The sequence below is a fragment of the Lepidochelys kempii genome, chromosome 1 (genome assembly GCF_965140285.1).
Source record: "Lepidochelys kempii isolate rLepKem1 chromosome 1, rLepKem1.hap1, whole genome shotgun sequence".
In the NCBI taxonomy this organism is placed as follows: Eukaryota; Metazoa; Chordata; order Testudines; family Cheloniidae; genus Lepidochelys; species Lepidochelys kempii.
Window position 1 is genome coordinate 118,076,408 of NC_136380.1, and position 19,298 is coordinate 118,095,705.

Here is a 19,298-nt window from a genome sequence, read left to right on the forward strand (position 1 = left end):
GTATTGTGCCCAGTTCTGGGTGCCATATTTCAGGAAAGATGTGGACAAATTGGAGAAAATCCACAGAAGGGCAACAAAAATGATTAACGGTCTAGAAAACCTGACTTATGAGGGAAGACTGAAAAAATTGGGTTTGTTAAGTCTGGAAAAGAGAAGACAGGGGGGACATAACAGTTTTCAAGTACATAAAAGGTTGTTACAAGGAGGAGGGAGAAGAATTGTTCTTCTTCACCTCTGGGGATAGGACAAGAAGCAATGGGCTTAAATTGCAGCCAGGAAGGTTTAGGTTGGACATCAGGAAAAACTCCTAACTGTCAGGGTGGTGAAGCACTGGAATAAATTGCCTAGGGAGGCTGTGGAATCTCCATCATTGGAGATTTTTAGGAGCAGGTTAGACAAACACCTGTCAGGGATGGTCTAGATAATACTTAGACCTGCCCTGAGTGCAGGACCCTGGACTAGATGACCTCTCAAGGTCCTTTCCAGTCCTATGATTCTATGTGTGAACAGGGATATTTCAAAGGCCTATAACTTGGCCAATATGGGCAGATTACCACAGTGATAGCAAAAGGCACATTCCTAACGCAAAGGCCAATCCTCCCTGCCCATGGCCAAATTTCAAGTCTCTGCCCCAAGTACCAAGGGCACTAGATCATTTTAAAGACATGGTTTCAGGAATTTAATATGGACAAAACAATGTGTTTCCCCCTAGCTTTATTCTTTGAAACAGCTGCACCACTTTGGCTGAAATTTTCCCCAAAACCCCAGCCTGAGGCATCCAGTTTTCAACTGGAATGCTGGGTCAAAAAGGAACCCTGGTGGCTTCAGTCAGCACTGCTGACCATGACGTAAAAAAGTCTGGTTGGTGGCGCAGCAGGACCCTGGGTCTAACGCAGGCTCCCTGCCTGCCCTGGCTCCATGCGGCTCCCAGAAGCAGCTGGCATATCCCTGCGGCCCCTAGGTGCATGGCTGGCCAGGGGGGCTACACGTGCTGCCCCAGCCTCAAGTGCGGACTCCGCAGCTCCCATTGGCTGCACCTCTGCCTAGGAGCCAGAGGACATGTCACCGCTTCCAGGAGCCACCACAGGTAAGTGCCACCCGAAACACACACCGCACCCCCTCCTATACCCCAACCCCTCATCCCTGGCCCAACCCCAGATCCTGCACCCCCAGCCGGAGCCCTCACCCCCTCCCACACCCAAACCCCCTGCTTCAGCCTGGTGAAATGAGTGAGTGAGGGTGAGGGAGAGCAAGTGACAGAGGGAGGGGAGATGGAGTGATTGGGAGCGGGGCCTCAGAGGAGTGAAGCAGGGGTGTTTGGTTTTCTGCAATTAGAAAGTTGGCAACCCTACCTGAAGTCAGACATGGGAAGTCAGGCAACCCTAACAGGCTATGAGCCCTGCCTAGAACGAGGAGGAGCTCAGATCAGGCGACTCTGAATCAGAACCTGGGGGTGTTCTGTTCACAACTCTGCCAGTATTTGACTACTTTAGCAAGCCACTTAAGCAGATTGTAGGTTGTGTCAAATTTAGATAGTCCTCACCATAAATACATGCAAGCACTCAAACCCTGGATGTTGTTCACACACAGAGTTAATGAGTCAGACTGATTCCAGCACCTGGGAACTGAGTCAGCAAGGGACTGACATGAAAATTACATTAATAAAATAAAAAAAATTGCATTTTACTAAGGGCTGGTCAAATTATTGGAAAAATCAAATTTCAACAAAATATTAAAATTTCCCTTTATAACAATGATGAATTCCCACGTCTGCTTCCTTTTCTGACCAGATCTAAATTTGCAAATATTTTTTAGTCTGAATAAGCCAAAATGCTAGTGATTGGTGAATTTCTTGCTAGTGGAAAGACTCAGTGTTTCATGTAATGGCTAGTCTGCCATCCTGAGGAGGTAGTTTCAGTTAGTGGTTAGAGTGCTGGACTATCTGAAATTCTGTTTTATTGCGGACTCTGCCACTGACTCCCTGGGAGACCTGGGGCAAATCACTTACCCTCATCTGTGCTTCCACGCCCCCTATTTCAAAAACTGGAATCTTATCAATCATTCCTCACAGGGTTCTCCTGAGAATTGTTGTAAACACTTTGAGATAAAAGGCTAAGTGTAAAATACTACGAAATCCCCTTACTTTTTTGTGTTTGTTTCAGAGTACTGAAAACACTGAAACACGGGTAACCCGGTGTGGGCAAAGGTTATTTAATATATACAAATATGAAATTAAATTTAAACCGAATGCGCCAAAATCCCTTTTTAATTGACAAATTATGCCGAATGACAAGCATGAAGTTGTGAAACAGCATTTCACAGAGAGGATAAGTAAAGTGTGAGTGGCATAAAGCACAGTTGGAAGAAATTAGATTAGCTTTCCCATGTCACATACTATTTACCCTGTAGAACCACAATAGCCTCTGTGTGAAATGTTAAACCCAATTTCCTTTTTCAGTTCAATGGAGGAAAAACCCCTGCCATGCAGCACGGGGAAATTCTGCAGAACTGGAATTAATTTGCAAACTGGACACCATCAAATTAGGCCTGAATAAAGACTAGGAGTGGATGGGTCACCACAAGAACTAAAAAAATCTAAACTTCCCCATGCTAATTTCCCCCTACTGTTACTCACACCTTTTTATTAACAGTTTGAAATGAGCCACCCTGATTACCACTACAAAAGTGATTTTTCATCCTGTTGATAATATCCCACTTTAATTGAATTGTCTCGACCCCACACTTGGTAAGGCAACTCCCATCTTTTCATGTACTGCTATATATATGTTCCTACTGTATTTTCTACTCCATGCATCTGATGAAGTGGGTTTTAGCCCACGAAAGCTTATGCTCAAATAAATTTGTTAGTCTCTAAGGTGCCACAAGTACTCCTCGTTGTTTTTGCTGATACAGACTAACACAGCTACCCTTCTAAAACCTCTTCAGGAATTGTTAGCCAAGGCAGAACTTCACACAGAAAGTGACTCCCACAGAGTAGCATTCTTTGTGATATTGCTAAGTGACAAGACCACAAAGAAAACTGAGATTGAAGCTACCCTTCCCCTCTCCTAATTCTGTGATATGTGGCCTCTACAGCAGTATCACCTATTTCCCATTCACAGCAATATCAATGCACTCAGTTTTAAATCCTTCTTTTATGTCACCTCAGAACGTTGCATTGATGTTTTTAAAATAAAAAGGGGTTCTACATTTTAAGATCTAACGTGTGATCCTGGGCTGAAAATTATCATCATCATCTGGATGCCAGAGCTCCACCGAAGGTGTGTATGTACTGGGATGCATCCTTGCTCCACCAGTTCTCACAGCTATTCTGAAAAAGCTGCTCTTTGAACTTTCATCCCAGACATGTATTGTATTGTTTTCTTTAGATGAGCAGGGAGAATAATCCCCACTGCCTGGAGCTTACATTCTGGCAATTGAGATATTCTTCTCAAGTTGTCAAACAAGTATTCTAACCATTTAACTTCTGGGACTAAAAAAATGAATGAAAGAAGAAAAAAAGCAGCCACCCATAAGTAGACAAGATTAGTTTTGAAAAACATTTTCCTTATGATAGTCTTCAAAACTAATACTGAACGAGCCATTTGGAATTAAACTGGTTTCTTCTTCACAACGCTGCATGGCAATGTGCCCATGTGATTTTGAGGCAGCTTGCCAAGGAGATCTGGAAGTTCTGCACCCATCGTAGAGTTAGTCACAGTAACAGAGAGATGGACGCTACAGTTGACAGTAAAATGGGCTGGTGTTGTGTTAAATGCTAAAAGTGGAAATGGAACACACATCATTATAAGCAAGGTCTCATGGTTTCTGCAGAATTTTCTGCAGAATCCAGTGTTAAATTTACAATGGAGAAATGCATTTCCCTAGGTGCTGCAGAAACCTTCTACCTGCCCTAGGTATGCTTCTTTCATTTGCACTTGTGCCATTTCTGCGGAATCTTTTTTATTACTATGTCAATTTTCCACTTCAAATTCCAACATGAGAGTCCTCATCCCAGACTCCAGGCATCCATGACAAATTATCAAAAATCCAGTCCAACAAAGACACGCTACATACCAACAGCCTCTCTCCACAAAGGAAGCTGTCTACAAAACTGAAGTTTGCTCCTGCCCAGCTCCCACAAAATCCTAATTCCACAGCAAGCATCCTTCTCCAGATCTCCCACCCTTTCGTTTTGTTTTTATATTTACATAGTTTTAACTTGAATCTTCTGTTTACCAACTGGTCTTTGCTTTTATATCTTTCATATTTATTTTCAACTTGAATGTAAATGTTTAAAGCTTGCATGGGTTTTATTTTTTCAACCGCTTTTTTGTTTTTTAGCATTTACTTTATCTGGCTAACTGCAATTTATTGTTATTACTCAATACCCTGGTTTTCCTTTGTTATGTTGCAGTCTCCCCCCCACACACACACACACAAAAAAACAATTTTCCTTGGGCCTGATCCACTTGCCCATTTGCATATACACAAGCCACACAGAAGGATGATATTTGGCTCCCAGCTTTTAAGATTTGTTGGCTTCTTCCTGTGTCTTCCCCACTGCAATCGTGTAATTTTTTTCCTGTGGAGTATGCTGCCTTTCCATGTTTTCCATTGCCTTTGTTAACACTCAGTATGTGGACATCAAATCTGATCACTAGCATTAACCACAATCAGCTGCCCCAATATTAAATATGACAGTCTTTGCTTATGATGAGTGCTAACTTGTGTTTATCATCATTTTAGCAAATGTTCTAAAATTATATGATTTTCTAATGTAGACAAGCCCTCAAGGTGAACATGCTTGTTTTCTTCTTTGATGGCTTGCCAGTTTCACTGAGGAAATCCTGTAGCTCTGGCTCAGGCATTAGGCAAGAGTCAGTTTGAGTTTAGCTAGCAATTAATTGCTTCTGCTACTTTTTGTTGTTATTTAACACCAGTTGGACTCTAACATCAAGAGAACGGGGTATCTGTGGGTCTGAACTATCTGCAGAAGCCTTTCCTGTCTATATAAAATGAAAGAAGCAGAGACATATTTTTTATTAATTTACAACCTATGGCTAGCTTCTACAGCTCAAAAGGAGAGGGAAACCAGAACACATGCCTGCTGTGTGAGCACAGACTTCCTGTTTCAGCAGCAGCCTAACTAACAGGTCAACTTGTTTAGAATAGGCATTTTCCCACTATCGAAAGAAAACAGCACATGGTGGGAAGCACATACAGGGTACGGCCAGGACCAGGCAGTGCAAGTCGGAGCTCTGTACCAATTTTGTCCACTACTCCCTTACTTACACTTGGCAGGCCTGGACTTCAATGGAGCTACGTCATCTATACCTGCTGAGATCTGCCCCTAGATTTCAGTTCACCATACTTGCTTAGAAATACTAACCCCCAAAATCACGAGATTTCACGAGATTTTAAAAACCATCACCATTTTAGGTTTCCTTTGAGTGTCTTCTGTTTTCCGAGCCTCTGGGTGCCACTGATTTACATTTTAAAGCTTTTCAACACAACCACGAGGACCAAAAATTAAAACCACAAACAAGAAAGCGGAGAAATCATTTGGCTCCAGGAGCTGGGGCTTAAATAAAAATACCAAATATTGCTGAACTTGCAGTAAAATCATGAAATTTGGTAACGTTGCTTTTTCTCACCTTCAGTGGAATAAGGCAATAAACACCTTGGTTCTCCAGGAGCAGAAAAATATTTAAAATACTTTCCACATATAGTAGGTGTCATTTTGACTTTATTTAAGGAAAAATGGGGGGGGAAGGGGGGGAACAGTAATATCCATAATACACAGAAGACAAGTTAGATAGCACTGCAGAAAAAAGGCTGTTTACTTGTCACCAGCCTGCTTTGCAGCTCTATAATTAGTCATTTTAATGCAGTTTGTCAATTGTATTATTGTTGAGCATCTTTATAATCAGCAGAGTTTGGGGTTATAAGTCACAAAAAGTGTACTATTACTAATATGAAAAACTAAAAAAAAAAACCCCACAAAAATCACTTTCAAATAAACCATAAATATGTGATGCACATTAGTGTAACAAAACCATTTTTGTAAACATTTTCTCCAACATAACATGTGCATAAGATAAAAATAAAACACTGCAGTCATACAGTTAGGGTTACTTCGACAAAGATACAGGAAGTTATTACTTATTAAAGCTTAAAACTAAACCTAGGAGCTTTTTCCCTGCTCTGACAAAAGCACTGTTTAAAGAGTCCAACGTTCTATATGTGGTGGTTTGGTAACACTGTTTTTACTTGTCGTTTGGCCACCTTGGCACTTCTGTGGAGGCAGAAGCTGCCATCTGGCAGTTCCAGTGAATAAGTTTCCCTCAGGAAAAAGCACATATCCGTAACCTGGGGAATCCCTGGAACATTCTCACGTACAGTATTGATTTCCCAGGTAGCGTGTGAGGTGGGGACAAGAACTGAATCCATTTTAATCACACAGCACTGTAAGTATTAAAACCATGCAGAATGACATTGAACTGATCCGTGTCAGCTAATTATGCTACAGGGCCATCTTGTGATTACATCCCTGTCTATGATTATGTTGGACTTCAGAGTCCCTTTAGTTCATTATAGTACAGAGAACTGATAGCTCTTCTGGTTGATTGTAACAGATACTGAAGAAATGGGTCCCCACCCTTGACCTTCAGTGCTATCCAAAAGTCAAACAATTTAAAAAAATATTTCTAAGTACTCTTTTTCCAGCAAATGTAAGGCTTTCTTGATATATGTGTGTGTGTACACGTGTGTGTACACACCAGCTCCCTTTTAAACTGTTTCTGATGTTCAAAGGAGAACTTTCAGCAAAAACGCTGATTAGATTAGAAGAATTTACAGCAGTCAGGGTTGATGCCAAAAGGGTTCCTTGAGCAAAACACTTGCCCAGTTGGTTCTGTTAATGTTAAAGCAATCAAGTGACCAGTCACTTGAACAATCAATCTGTTTGATTAAAGAATGTTTAAAAAGCCCTACCTGTCATGCCATGAAAGTAAATTAAGCACAGCAAAAGACAAAGACTGTGAAACACTGAGAGCCTGTTCACTGAATGAACAGCTTAAGGCAGCTGTCAACAAAGTACCCCACCAAAACAAAACAAAACAAAAAAAAAATGGTTGAATCATGACACTGTGCATTATTACATCACCAACAGACTATTATACACTCAAGATTTCTCAAGTAATGAACATGTAGCCATTAAACATATTATTACTCTTGAGACATTTATTACAAATGTCAGAAACTTATTCATAAAATAAAACTGACTTTTTTTTTTTAAAAAAAAAAGGGGGGGGGAGCCAGAGCTGGGATCTTACACCTAAACACAAGTATATGCTGTTTTATGAATAAGCAGTATTAACTACATTCTTAAAATAGTTTTAGTGCATTGCATTCTTAGAAAAGAAAAACATCACCTCCCCAAAATGTTTCCTACAACATTTAACAGTTTATAGAACTAGACTAGTTATTGTTACCTGTCTGTTACTAAGCCCACATGTTAGAAGAGTGAAACCTCTGGTTTTAGGCTAAATTCATCAATCTTCCATTACTGATGAAGTTGGTAAAAATGTTTGATTTCCAACTTAGTAAGCAATTACATTAGTCAGTGTCTCACTGCCATAAGGCTATTTCAACCATCTCAATGGACTACTCTCCCCTTCTGCTGAAACTTGCTACAGAATAACAGTCAAACCTTTCATCTGGTAGTTTTGGTATTAAGATTAAATTAGACATTAATGGTTTTTCCTCTAAAAACGTATAAACTAAACCACCTCTTTTATGCATTAAAAACAATGAGGTAGGCACAAAAAAATAAACATACGCTGTTTGGAATTTTTTCTTCTTCTCATTCTGCAAGTGCAGACTGTGGTAAAACTGTTGTTGCACTTCTAGGTTTAAACAAAAATTAAACCTTTAACTGAGGCAGTGCTAATACTGTGACATCACCAAGTTCTGTCCTAACACAGAATCATTGTAGAAAATGAACAAATTTTTTTATCATCTGCACATGTTTCAGGCAAAACCTGGTACACAGAAAAATGACTAAGCTCTTGGCCAGGCCAAAATAAAACCAACCAACCAAAACCAAGAATTCCACCCCCCACCCCACCCCCAAGAAAGAAGTTATCCTAGCCACTGTGTCGTTCACATTTTATAAATATTAACTTCTTAAAACTTGCACCTTCCTCTTTGTCCATATATTGTCACATTACAAAAAAGAAATGTCAATTAAATACATTGTTAACATTACTAGATTAGATCTGCCCTCTGCTTCAGCAAGACTGTCTCTCACCACCACTTGTCACCTTCTCTTGCCTGCCTCCTGCCAAATCAACAACATGTTCATGATAAGCCTTTCTCTTTTCACACTAACAAACAGAGTCATTCAAAGCCTAGGAATTCTGGAGCTGAAGGAGGTGGGGGGGGGGGGAGAAGAGGGGGAAAGACCTGTTGTTTTCTAGTGTGATCCCAAATCTCAAAGACTTATAGCACCCGATGGTATCTTTACAGCACCAGCTGCATTGCAGCCTCAGTTTAAAAACAAAAAGAAACCTAACACTAGTGATGCCTGCACACACATTCACATGGAGTGCTTGCATCAGTGCAGGTCTGTACTCCAGTTACTAATAATTCCAAGTTATGAGGATCTCGAAGACTCTGGATGTCAGCAATCCCTTGTCAAATCACACTGCTTCTACCAGCTCAGAAGAGAAGTCCTGCCTAGGGTCATGAAATAAACTTGACTGCTTCCACCAGACCGCACAGAGGCAAAGAAAACCTGTGAAGAAAGAGATAAAAACTATTTACGATGGTAGCAAAGTGTTCAGATCATTTGCTTGCTCACCGAAGTCTGATGAAGAAGAAAGAAAGCAGAGATTTGTGTTAAGCTTTAATGTTCAAGATATTTATAATGCAATTAGAGAACATGGTGTAACTGAAGGCAAAAAGTTGCAAGCAAAAAAAAAAAGACTACCTTGTCATTCCGTTCACATAAGAACTTGAGTCTTTGTGCCCTTTTGTGCATGAACACGCCATCCAAATGCCCAGTTTCCACTGATCGTATCTCAATAGCCTTTTCTCCCCAGCCCATAATCTGATTGGATCGAATGTATGCTATAGAAACAAACAAAAACCAACATGTATGAAAAAGCAACAGACAGCAATTGTAAAACCCTCTGTCTTAAAAGTGGCTTGCAAAGAAAAAACACTTACCTTTTTATTTAAAAAAAAATTCCTTATGATGCATAAGAAGGTGAGAACAGTTTAATTTTTATTTTTTTTTAAAAAGAGAGAAGGATTTTTGTTGTTTGTTTGTTTTTTACCAAAAGTATCCTTTTTTGCTGCAATATTCATTGGAAGGCTAAAGTGAAAATGGGAGCTTTCACAACTTTCAATGAAATGGGTTGAGTGTTCAGTTTTACACAGAGCTTTTCTCTTAAGTGTTGCCAGCAGATAGGGTTAATTAGATGTAGGCAATAATGAAAAAACGGAACTCAAGATTTAAATGGAGTAAAATCCTTTCCCTTCTTAACTGCCCAGGTTTCAGTTATGTCTCTTGTGGTGTTATAATTCCACTAATTATATTTCTCAGCAAAAACAAATTGATTTTACAGTTGGCATATTTTTAAAAAAGTTTCTTCCATTCTGAAAAATTGTACTACTTTGAAAGGTATTCTCTATATTTTATAGGAGTCCATAATACAGTAAAAGCTTTGATATCCGGCATGTTGGGTGAATGGGGGTGGGGGTGCCAGTAAATCAAAAATTCCGGTTAGCTAAGAGGGAGGGAATTTGGGTGTGGCAGGGGGCTGGGGCAGGGGATTGGGGCGCAGGAGGGGTTTTCGGACACACCTCCACTTGCGGGTAGCTGCCTGAGGTGAGCAGCACCCAGATCCAGCACCCTGAAACCCCTCCTGTGCCCCAAATCCCAACCCAGAGCCCCCTCCCGCATCCAAACTCCCTCCCAGAGCCTACACCCCACACCTGTTCCCAAAATGCCCATTTATAGAGCTTTCCGGTTTGTAAAGTGCCGGATAACACAGCTTTCCCTATAGTTTTCAAAGCGCGACTGTAGATCTCCTTTCCATCATCATAAAAAAGCAAAATAGGACAGTTTTTTCTTTGAATGTCACTTCTAATCTCCATTAGCTAAAGAGCTTCGTATTAGCAGAACGAAAAGAATTCTTGTAGTCGTTCAATAATTACTACTGGGATGTAGTAAAATCTCAAGAAGAAAAAGTTGTCATTATAAAAAACGTGGTCAACAGACAATCCAGGTGTTATTCTGATGAGCTCTAACAAAGATAAATGGAGGTGACTTACTGTAACTGGAGGTTCTTTGAGATGCATAGTCCCTCTCTGTATTCCACACATGGTTACGCACGTGCGTCATGCACCTGAGTCCGGAAATTCTTCAAAGCAGTGTCCATTGACCCACAAACGTGCAGTAGTGCCCCGGCACTCCCATCCAAGAGCATAAAAGGCAGTGTGGGTCAACACCCCTCCAGTTCTTCTTCCTGCAACCCAACTGGATCCAAAGCAGAAGGGATGGAGGGCAGGCAGTGGAATACAGACAGGGACCACACATCTCAAAGAACCTCCAGTTACAGTAAAGGAACCTCCATTTCTTCTTCGAGTAATGGTCCCTGGGTGTCACGTGGGTGACTGGCAAGCAGTGTTCAGACTGGAGGAGAGTGTGAGAAAGGTGGCAGCAGAGATGCCTGTAGTACTGCCGTTCTGACGGCTGCATCTGCAGTCGCTGCTTGGACAAGAGCGTAGTACATTGAGAACACATGGACAGAACTCCAAGTTGCTGCCCTGCAATGTCCCGCAGTGGAACGTACCATAAGGATGCTATGGAAGCAGCTTGTGTTCATAGGGAGTGAGCGGTTATACCCCCAGGAGGGGAAATTTTTGCTATTTTGTAGTATTCTAAGATTCATCCCGAAACCCACTTAGAAATCTTCTGGGAGGATATGGCTTGCCCACATGATCTTTCTGCTATGGCAGTTATTTTTAACCTGTGGTCCGTAGACCCCTGGGGTTCTGCAGACTATGTGTAAGATTTCCAAAGGGATCTACACCTCCATTCAAAATTTTTTAGGGGTCCACAAATGAAAAAAGGTTGAAAACCACTGTGCTATGGCAATAAAGAATCTTGGAGATCTTCTAATGGGTTTGGTTCTCTGCTGGTAGAATGCCAGGGCGTGCCTGACATCGAGGGAGTGAAGTCTCTTATCTTCGGAAGAGGTATGGGGTTTGGGGAAAAATACAGGTAACTATTGACTGACTGATGTGGAACTCAGAAACAATTGTGGGAAGAAATTTTGGGCATGACCTAAAGGAAACTTCCCTTCATGAAACACTGAGGGGAAATACCTTCCCCTAAAGGAAACCTTCCCTTCGTGAAATAGGGAGGGTCTACCATTATGGCTCTTAGTTCACTGACCCTTCTGGCCAAAGTGATGACCATGAAGAAGGTCATGGCACATGTTGCCATAGGTTCAAAGGGAAGACCTGTGAGTGCCAATAGGACAATTGTACAGTTGCCGGGTGAGTAAAGACAGAACATCCTTCTGCTGGAGGGAGGAAAGCACTAACCGCTGCTAGGTGTAAATATGGGGAAGTAGAACCCTCTCCCTTGCTACCGAAAAGGGATTCCGCCTTCTGATGAAGAATCAGTTGGTGATAGTGGTCCCCAAAGGGAGACCAGGAAGGGGGTTTGTGAGGAGGGAAGGAGACAAACTCTATTGAGTATCCCTGCTAGAGAATCTCCAAGACCCAACTGGTGATCCAGCTGTTGGCAAAGAGCATGTGACAGCCCCTAAAGCTGACAGGAGGAGAAGTGGCTGGCATTGCTTTGAAGAATTTCTGGACTTGGGCGTATGACATGCATGCATACCCATGTGTGGGATACACGTAGGCATCATCACTCAAAGAAGATCAAAGGATTAAACAAGGGAAAAAGGAGCTGCCTCTGGTTTGTGGGTGTATTTTCAATAGAATAGAATAGAATCATAAAATTATGATTTAGCAGATCTTAGCAAGGATGTCCTAAAATGTTAAGGCTCAAATATTTAATAGCACTCCCATTTCATACAAGAACGTATGTGACTGTTAATTTATAGGGGATTTAAATTACATAACTTGCTATGGTATAAGCATATTTACCATAATAATGAACTTTTAATTTATTTAGGGTTTTTTTTGGGGGGGGTGGGGGGGAGGGTGGAGGACAATTTGACCACTAACACATCATCTTAAAAGCACTAAGCAAGATCTTCAGTTGGTATAAACTGTTATAGCTCCATTGACTTCAATTGGAGCTATGACCATTCATACAAGTTGAGAATCTGGCCCCTAACGTTTACAAGAACACACTGAAGGGGCCCAATCCAATTCTCACTGAAATTAGTTTAAATCTTTCCACTTACTTTAATGGGAATTAGTCTGTAGTTAATGATCACAGAAAGAAACGTGTTAGGTCATTGTGGTATGAGACATTTTGTCTCATGAAAGTTCCTTCTCTATTCTCTAGATAACTACGGTAATTAAAAAATATTTTTAATATAAAATGCTTTACTGCTTAAGATCACAAAAAGACTAATCAAATCACATATAAGCCTATTAACAATTAAGAAATCTCTCAAAATAATACCAGCCCAAATCCCTTTAGAAATGCAGGTTATCACAATTTAGCAAAAATATATCTATTTTCAACAGGCTACTAGGAACCAAATGCTCAATAAGTTATTTTGTTCCCAGTACGCCATAACATTTATTTGGATTTCATTCTAAAAGAAACTAAACAAAAACGACCAAATTAATACCATCTCACCATTTTGGCACTTGTCTACCAATAATATTTACAGCATAACTGCTTCAGAATGAAACACCTGAAGACCAAGTATCCCCACCCTGTTACTCCCTAACTTTGCAGATTATGTTTGATTCTCACAGGACACATACCAACTGATGTGGGCATCTCTCCCCACTGCAGAACCACATCTTTGGTGATCCTCCCATAGGTATTAACATAAACCCCTTCATCCTCATAGCAAACCAGCAGCTCCATCCCATCGGTGTTTGGGAGAATGATGATTGCGTGTGGTTGTATGCTGCTCTGGATCTACAGAAGCAAAACAAAAGCAAAGACACTATTTTTCACCTGAGCTGCTCCCAGTATAAAGGGCTGGATACTTTTTTTTTTTTTAAAAGCAGACTGTAGAAAGGAAGAAAACATAGGTCACTGGGGCCATGATGAGGTAAAGGCCCTGAGGAGACACATTAAGTCCCATCAAACGGTCATCTCCAGAATATTTGATTGACCAGTTCTATGGAATGACCTGTAGTTATTCCATCATTAGTCTGCGGTTGAGATTTTCAGTGCTGACTTAGCTACATGGTAACATGGCAAAGCAAACCGGAGCAAAGAGCACTGGACTGAACTCTAGAGACTGGGTTGTCTTCCCAGTTCTGCCGTTCACTTGCTGTGTGACCTTGAGCAAGTCACTTCACCTCTCTGTCCTTCTGTGTCCATTCCCACCATTTATCTGCTTAGATTGTAAGCACTTTGCGGCAGGGATGATCTCTCATGGTGTGTTTGTACAGTGCCTAGCACAGGGAGGCCCTGGTCTTGGTTGGGACCTCTAGGTGCAAATAAAGATAATATATTCAGGTGATCTTTAAGATCCATAAAATACTTATTCTTCAAGCTATTACTCAGTTTATATTTAATTACTGATGTCATTTTATCTCATTTTTTAAATTTAATTTTCTCAGTGCACCAGCTGCTCTGTAATTGCCTGTGTCTACTGCAATAAAATGATAATTCATTTTATTTTTTTAATAATTTCTGGTCAATTCATTTTAAAGGTAGAAAAGAAAAATTAAAATCAGTAATGTTTCTACTAATGACTTGGAAGTGAACTTGATTAATAATTCTAGGGAATACATATGAAGGAATTATGCAATTTACTATTTTTTCCAAATTGATATAAGACTAGCTATAGCTATATATTCTATCATCATCCTATTTTTGTTCTCTCTATAAATTTTGGAGGGCTTAATGTTTGCAAGTCTTGAACACTTACCAATAGTAACCTTCTAAGGCAGAAATGTATTGAACAGCTTTACTTTTTTCTTTTAAGTTAAAAAAAAGTTTGTCTTGCACAAAACCCACAACAGAATTCCACTCCCATACAGAACTGTCCTTAAAAACTACCAATGACTGTTAACGGACGCCTTCTCTTTTAGCCTTGTCCTGCCTAGGCTGAGAGAGTGGCCATAGGGAACTGGTGCCCTGCTCTGCCTCCTCTTTCCACACACTTGATGGTGATCTCACCACTGTTTTAGGCTAGCAGGGACTGTCCTTTCGCTGCATGTCAAAGGTCGTTCCTCTTGCATTCATCTGACTTCATTCCTCTCTGCTTCCAAAGATTTTTTTGTCAATATGCTCACATAATTATACTTTACCATCCCTTTTCGGTTTTTAGGTTTTTAAATTTAAGAGCCCATATAGGTTCTGATATAGGATGGTTTTATATCTTTTACAGCCGTCGGTCTTAACCAGGGGTACATGTACCCCTGGGGGTACTCAGAGGTCTTCCAAGGGGTACATCAACTCATCTAGATCGGTGTTTCTCAACATGGGGCTTGCAGCCCCCCCGGAGAGGGTCATGGAATAGGTTTAGGAGAGTTGCAAGTGCAGGGCCAGCATTAAGGGATGACAAGCAGGACAAATGCTGGGGTTCCATGCCATAGGAGGCCCTGCAAAGCTAAGTTACATGCTTCAGCCCCGCTGCCTGGGGCTCAGGCTTCGGAGAAGGCTCACAAGTGAAAAACAGGCTCAAGAATCACACTGAAATGTAAGTAAAAATACTTATATTCCAATCAATTTATTTTATAATTGTATGGTAAAAATGAGAAAGTAAGCAATTTTTCAGTAATAGCGTGCTGTGGCACTTTTGTATTTTTATGTCTGATTTTGGAAGCAAGTTGTTTTTAAGTGAGGTGAAACTTGTGTACGCAAGACAAATCAGACTCCTGAAAGGCATACAGTCATCTGGAAAGGTTGAGAGCCACTGTTTTACACAACATCTATTTTAACAAAATTACGTTCTTTTCATTCTTGCTGTAAAACACGTTAGTCACCACAAGGACTGAAATAGCAAGCCCTCAAGATCTTGAGCTGTATTATTTTGAGCATGCATTAGGACTGACATTAACAAAATGTGTTTTGTACCTAGTATTTAGAGGAGGTGTAATGTTCTATGAAGGAAAAGAGGTTTAGGATTTTTTATTTGTGGGTTTGGGGATTTTTTATTTTTTTTTTTTAAGTGCAAGATGCTCTTATCTTTTAACTAACCCACAAGTGATAATCACAATTTCAGAAGTTAGCAAAGCATAGTGAAGGGAATAGATGACTTTTCTGCATGGTTGCTCACGGTATGATTATACCACAGAATTTGAACACCTGTATATCTTTTCAATGTGAAGTAAGTGAAAAAAACCTAAGAAATAAAAATCCCATACTGAGCCACAATTCTTACATGCGTTGGCAGATAAATATCATAGACTGATCCCGAGTCCACATCAACAGCATGGAAACCAGCACAGGAACCATAGATCACTTTCAGCCTCTGACCTTCCTCTACAGTTAGATCCACCAGCAATGGCTTATGTACCAATTCTCCAAATGACTGCAAGACAGTAATTAAAAGGAGGAGTCAGATCTACATTTCCACTTAGCACACAACATTGAGATGGGAGTCCTTAAAAACATGCTTATCTCACACACACACGCTGGTAGCTTGCTCCTTCAAAGTCATCCCACTTGATCCAGCAGCGTGGTTAAGTACATGCCTTTACAGATGTGAGGCATTCCACTGAGGTTAAGTCCCTGGATTATGTGCTTTGCTGGACTGAGGTCAGAATAGTCATATCTGTGCAGGACTCAGCCATATAACATTATGAACTAAAACAACTTCCCTGGACTAAAAAAGCAGAAATAAAAACTAATCATCAACCCATGTTAAACTCCTTTAGTATATTTTTAATTTGTAAGTGACAATCTCATCTTCTCCACAACAGTTTGGGTAGTGTGCGGTGTGGCCTCCCTCTGACCCACGGGGAGGAACCACTCTCTGTGTCCAAGTGGGCAGAGCCAGACCTGGCTCACCCCACCCACCAGATGTGGGTAATTGGAATCGGAAGTATAAAGGGCAGCGCCTCTGGCTCATTTGGAGCCAGGACACTGAGGGAGACAGACATGTCCTGCTCACTCCAGCCAGCTACGACTGCGGCTGAGCCAAGTGACCCCCTGCCCGCTGGGGAAACCTGTCTCTGCCAGGGACCCTCCAGGACTGCCACTGGCCACCTACCCGGGGGAAACGGAAGATGCCCCGTGGTCCCAGGTACAACCCGAGGAGAGGGGAGGAAGTGGCCCAGCGACAGCCAACTTCAGTCTGGCTGTAGCGCTGCCTGAAGCATGGTCGGTGTGTTGCAGCTGGATTCCCTGCTGACCCAGTGGTGGATCACTCCGCCCCCTGGGTCGGGGCCCAGTGGAGTAGGGTGGATCCCCTGGGGTAGCAGCCTCCCTTTGCCAGGTCAAGAGGCCTGCATTTGTCAGTTGTCCACTGGAGCTAGGACACCTCACGCCTGGGTTTTTCCTCTGTCCTTGCACCACGGGCCCAGAGCCAATTGACTCCTGGGTTTTCGCTCTGCCCTGGGTTTTCCCTGCACCAGGAGCCCAGAGCTAATTGACTATTGTGTTTGCCCTGCCCCTGACTAAAAAGCTTGGAGCTAATTGTCTCCTGTGTTTGCTCTGCCCCTGACTAAAGGGCCCAGAGAATATAGATGGCTGGGTTTACTCTGGCCCCTGCTTAATGAACCCAGAGCCTGCAGACTACGGTGTCTGCTCTGGCCCCTGCCAAAAGGGCCCCGAGACCACAGACTAAGGTGTTTAAGCAGGGGCCGGGCAAAGGGCCCAGAGGTATAGATGGTTGGCTGCTCAGCCCCAGCCTAATGGCCAGAGCCTACTGGCCCTGGGATTCCTGCTTCTGCCTAAGGGCCGGGACCAACTGACTATATGGGGGCTCAGCCCTGTTAGGCCGGTCGGAACACTAACACCTAACGCTAATTCCTCTGATACTAGGCAGCAGTCCTGACGGTGTAGAGAGGTGGTGTGGCCTCCCTCCGACCCAGAGGGGGAGGGGCTACCGCCCCACGACTAGTTTGGTAATGATACCATGGGACCAATGATATTTTACAGCACTCATAAAAACAAGTGAGACTAACATAATTTAGTGATTTGTTCACTTGCAGCAAGATTGGGATTTCGTTCAATTATCTGTCTCTTGATTTGTATATGTAGAGGACAACACACACACACCTGTGTAGTACCTCAAAAATTAATCTGCCTAGAATTGAAGCATGATCTGGAGGTTCACAACCCTAGTGAGCTTCTTCTACATGTTTTATGTGACCACGTAAAATAAATTGCTCGCAGAGAAGAGAGAAGTCCAGCAGGGCTTTAAATTTTTCATTCTCCTTAAGCAAGAGTGAAGCTGTGGCAGTGACAACTGACTGCTCTTCGGCAGCTGCCATATGATGCTGTCAACCTGAGCAATCTCCTTGTTAGGTTTTCCATTTATCGTTTACATTCAGAGTTCAATTCAGAATGTTAATTTAGTTACATACGCTGACTCTTTCATTTAACAAACATCAATGATGGCATTAAAATGTAATCCAGAATTAGTGACAGATTTACTAGAGAACATGTAACTATATATCAACATTGTGGGTTGTTCAAACATTTTTATAAAAGCAGCTCTGTAACTGCAAATACACATTAGAAAGCCCAAAGACGGTTAAAATATACTGTTACCTTAAAGGCCATAAATTTGTGGTATGGCTTTGGTGCCCATGCATAGACTTCCACAGAACTCTTCAAAGCAATTACCAAAAATTTGATTCTTTCATATTTTACTGAAATCAAACAAGAAAATAAACTCAGCAGCAACTCCAAACTTTTAACTAACTTTAGGAAACAAGAAAACAATAAAGTTGCCACATAATTTTAAACATTTGAAGGTTCCAATTAATATTGCAATAACATTCCTATTTCTAAGTAGTTTAAAGTAAAGTAATACATATGTTTAGTCATCTGCTTCTCAAGAATATTTAATCCTGTCAGTGACTCAATGAATATCCATGTCTGGAATAGCCTTGCTAATACGCTATACACTATTCTATACAAAACACAGATGCTGTTTACATAACAAAACGGAAAGTTAACTTTTGGGTCAGGGTCCTTTTTCACCTAAAAAGCTGGTTTAGAGTTAATGGGCAGACTTGCTTTTACAACATTGCTGTTATTAATGCATCATGATTAAGCTGAAGCATGAGGCACTAGAAGACGACGACAAGGACTCAAATGAAAGAAAGAAGATAAAGCCAGTTTTAAAAGCAAAAGTAACAACAAGTTTGCTAATGGTGCACTTTCCTTTACCTCCAAGATCTAAACTTATTGTGTTAGTAGGGGACACATTAAATAGGGGACATGGGTGATGAATAGTAGGGGACATGGGTGGTGAACAGGGGGATAATCATCCTCATGGAAAGGTGGGAAGAGGGGTGTGCGGGGGAGGGGGGGGAAGGAGGAGAGGAAGGAAATGTTCCCAAAAAGTCACAAAGAGAGGCTAACATGTCAAGTACTGGTCATCATCTGCTCTTCTTCCCTTATAGGTTTCAGAGGAACAGCCGTGTTAGTCTGTATTCGCAAAAAGAAAAGGAGTACTTGTGGCACCTTAGAGACTAACCAATTTATTTGAGCATGAGCTTTCGTGAGCTACAGCTCACTTCATCAGATGTTTACCGTGGAAATAAAGTCTGCTGGAAATAAAGTCTGCTGCAGTTTCCACGGTAAACATCTGATGAAGTGAGCTGTAGCTCACGAAAGCTCATGCTCAAATAAATTGGTTAGTCTCTAAGGTGCCACAAGTACTCCTTTTCTTCCCTTATAGTTTAGACTCCCCCTGCTAGGGCAAAATGAAAAAATTTTCTAAACTGGTAAAGAGTTAGAATTTCTTTAGAAAATACTTCAAAAAAATGATTTCTAGGCAAACATGGAACATTTTTGAGGGATGTTCCCCTCCCCCTCCCCCCCAACCAAGAAGTTGCAAAGCAGCCTCACACACGCAAAAACATTTTGCTGCATCACTAGCAAAGTCTCATTACAGTCTTAGGGAGGAAAAAAGCTGCACGTGTCAGGAAAG

General features: G+C 41.5%; 1 protein-coding gene across 4 annotated transcripts in view; it reads right to left on the minus strand.

Moving 5' to 3' along the window:
• Positions 1-5,731: 5,731 nt before the first annotated feature.
• The window catches only part of MAP4K4 (mitogen-activated protein kinase kinase kinase kinase 4), a 239,111-nt gene continuing 225,544 nt past the window's right edge, over positions 5,732-19,298 (minus strand). For all 4 annotated transcript variants that reach the window (XM_073351753.2, XM_073351762.2, XM_073351771.2 and 1 more), the window contains 5 exons: positions 17,909-18,009; positions 15,573-15,722; positions 12,991-13,150; positions 8,996-9,135; positions 5,732-8,800 (listed from right to left, as the gene is read on the minus strand). In XM_073351753.2, coding sequence (XP_073207854.1) covers positions 8,717-8,800; positions 8,996-9,135; positions 12,991-13,150; positions 15,573-15,722; positions 17,909-18,009 — 635 coding nt within the window. In that variant the 3' untranslated portion in view covers positions 5,732-8,716. The remainder of the gene's footprint in view (positions 8,801-8,995; positions 9,136-12,990; positions 13,151-15,572; positions 15,723-17,908; positions 18,010-19,298) is intronic.